We start from the raw sequence: 2,669 nt of genomic DNA, 5'->3' as shown, positions 1-2,669 counted from the left end.
AAAAAGAAACGGGAAGACAAAAAAAAAAAAAACGGGAATCGTAACATTTTTTAAGTGATTGACGTGCATGGTTACATCCCTAGTGAAGACGTATGACTCACGGAGCCTCTTCGGCCTAATATCCAACACTTTGTCTGAAAAAGATGAAGCTAAAAATTTGTCAGATGAGGAACTAGAGGAATTGGATCGTGAATCAAATCGTGAGTTTAAGTGGATTGTTCCATCCCTACAGGAGGATGTGTGGCTCACTGAATGAATGCGTCTTCTGATATTTTTCCCTATCTTGTATCTCATTTCACAGTGTGGTATTCAGATACTTAACTCAAGTAAAAGTACTAATACCACACTGTAAAATTAGATACAAGATAGGAAAAATACACTACCGGTCAAAAGTTTGGGGTCACTTAGAAATTCCCATTGCACTCCATTATAGACAGAATACCAGTTGAGATCAGTTGCATTGTTTTTTTAACCAGCGCAGCAGTTTTCATATTACATTATGTGCTTACATAATTGCATAAGGGTTCTCCAGTGTTTTCTCAGTTAGTTTTTTAAAATGATATCAGATTAGTAAACAGGATGTGCCTTTGGAACATTGGATGAATGGTTGGTGATAATGGGTAATGTAGATATTGCATTAAAGATCACCCCCCCACTCAGATCAGCTGCTATCCTGTCTATAATGGAGTGAAATGGAAATTTGTAAGTGAACCCAAACTTTTGACCGGTAGTGTATATATTTAGGGGAACAAAGCTGCCGATGCCAAACAACGCTGCATGCAAAACCCGGACCTGAACTCCTTCCGCCTGCGGACTCCCGCGCTGTTAACAGCTGTGATCGATGAGCGCCTCGCCTCACCCGCCTGCACTGAGCGCAAAAGTAAAACTGAAAAGAGACAAATAAGCACCTAAACACGTCTCAGCTGAGGGAGGTAATACGGCGGTGGCTGTGTCATTTAGGCCGAGCAGGAGGCCTGCACGCGGGCAGGTAGCATTACCTGGGATATATATTTATATATATATATATATGTTTATCATTTACCTGCAGGGAGCTGGGTCCTCACCGTGTTATTTACCTGAAGTGGCGAACAGCGGGCCAGCAGTAAGTGCAGGCTTCTGTGTCAGACAGTAATTGTTGTTTGGATAACGGCTGAAAGAGGCCGAGCTACAGTGTGAAGCTTACGGTTAGTCTGGTTTAGACACATGTGAACACACACACACACACACACACACACACACACACACACACACACACAGCTCTCAGCTGGAGTTTTTTTGCCACATTATTTGCATAAATGCAGACTTTTTGTCATGTTATTAAAGGGTAACTACTGTTTTTTTTTCCAAACTGGCCTCTATGTTCCTGTGTTTTTGTGTCTAAGTGACTGAGGGAACAACGATCTGTGACATTGGTGCAGTATGAAGCGAGGTCGCTACGATGTGAGTTAATAGTAAATGTCCAGCTTGTATTTACCGTCACATAAGTGCTTGTTTTTCCGCTGACGGACTCAGATTATTATTCTTTAAGTGTCTGACAACATTATGGGAAGGATCCCGGCAGAGATAGACCCTCAAAACCTCTTTGAGACCTTTATGTTAACCAAAACTAGAGTTGTGAGGGTTGGAAAAGTGGAAAGACGACCCAAAACGGCTTTTCATAGCTTTATTTTGTTTCTTTGAATGAAGTGTGTTTATGATACTAAAATGGTGGGTGTGGTGGGTGTGGTGGGTGTGGTGGGTGTGGTGGGTCTGGTGGGTCTGATGGGTCTGGTGGGTCTGGTGGGTCTGGTGAGTGTGGTGGGTCTGGTGGGTGTGGTGGGTCTGATGGGTCTGGTGGGTGTGGTGGGTCTGGTGGGTCTGATGGGTCTGATGAGTCTGGTGGGTCTGATGGGTGTGGTGGGTGTGGTGGGTCTGGTGGGTCTGGTGGGTCTGGTGGGTCTGATGGGTCTGGTGGGTGTGGTGGGTCTGGTGGGTTTAGCCAACGCAATCTCACAGATGTTTTTTTGTTTAAAAAAAGGTTCTTACACTTTAACAGAAAGGTGGACCTCCCTAGAAATCCTTTCAATAATGGCACTTAAAATGTTGATCTAAGCCTGTCAGTTTGATTATATACAAACAGATTTTTTTGTTCACATGTACATGGTCTCTTTGTGACATTTTGACTATGCAGAAAGTTTTAAACAATGCAGGAAACAATACAGGAAATAATTCATAATAAAAATTAAAATGAACAACTTTTGCACCATAAATTAATGCAGAAAAAGCCTGAATTGTTGTAGAAAAAGTCACCGGAAAGCAGGAAAGGAAGTGTTCGACCCTCTCAAATCTTAAATGTTTCGGGGGACGGTTCCCCAGTCCCCATGGTTACTGTGTACCCCCCCTCCAACACCCAGGGCATTGCTAGACGGCATCCCACATTGAGACCAGACTCACCCTGCTCCCTTTCTCCGGGTTGCACCGGCATCCTGCGCCGCAGTCCCGGCCGGCACACGGCTCGTCAGACTTCCCCACGCCCTGCAGGGATAAAACCAGACCAGGATTACAACACAATGCTTTGGAAACACGTAAACACATTATATGCTACTTTGAAGAAACTAGAATATAAGACATTTTTTCAGTTATTTCACACTGTTTTGTTAAGTACATAATTCCACATGTGTTCATTCACA

At 43.6% G+C, this 2,669-nt stretch overlaps 1 protein-coding gene across 3 annotated transcripts in view; it reads right to left on the bottom strand.

The window, feature by feature from the left end:
• The window catches only part of col4a6 (collagen, type IV, alpha 6), a 171,310-nt gene that overhangs the window by 69,478 nt on the left and 99,163 nt on the right, over nt 1-2,669 (bottom strand). For all 3 annotated transcript variants that reach the window (XM_032544669.1, XM_032544667.1, XM_032544668.1), the window contains exon 4: nt 2,434-2,514. In XM_032544669.1, coding sequence (XP_032400560.1) covers nt 2,434-2,514 — 81 coding nt within the window. The remainder of the gene's footprint in view (nt 1-2,433; nt 2,515-2,669) is intronic.

Source organism: Etheostoma spectabile, chromosome 19, assembly GCF_008692095.1.
Source record: "Etheostoma spectabile isolate EspeVRDwgs_2016 chromosome 19, UIUC_Espe_1.0, whole genome shotgun sequence".
In the NCBI taxonomy this organism is placed as follows: Eukaryota; Metazoa; Chordata; class Actinopteri; order Perciformes; family Percidae; genus Etheostoma; species Etheostoma spectabile.
Note: the sequence above shows the minus strand (reverse complement) of the source record. Positions and strands in the feature narration are given on the sequence as shown.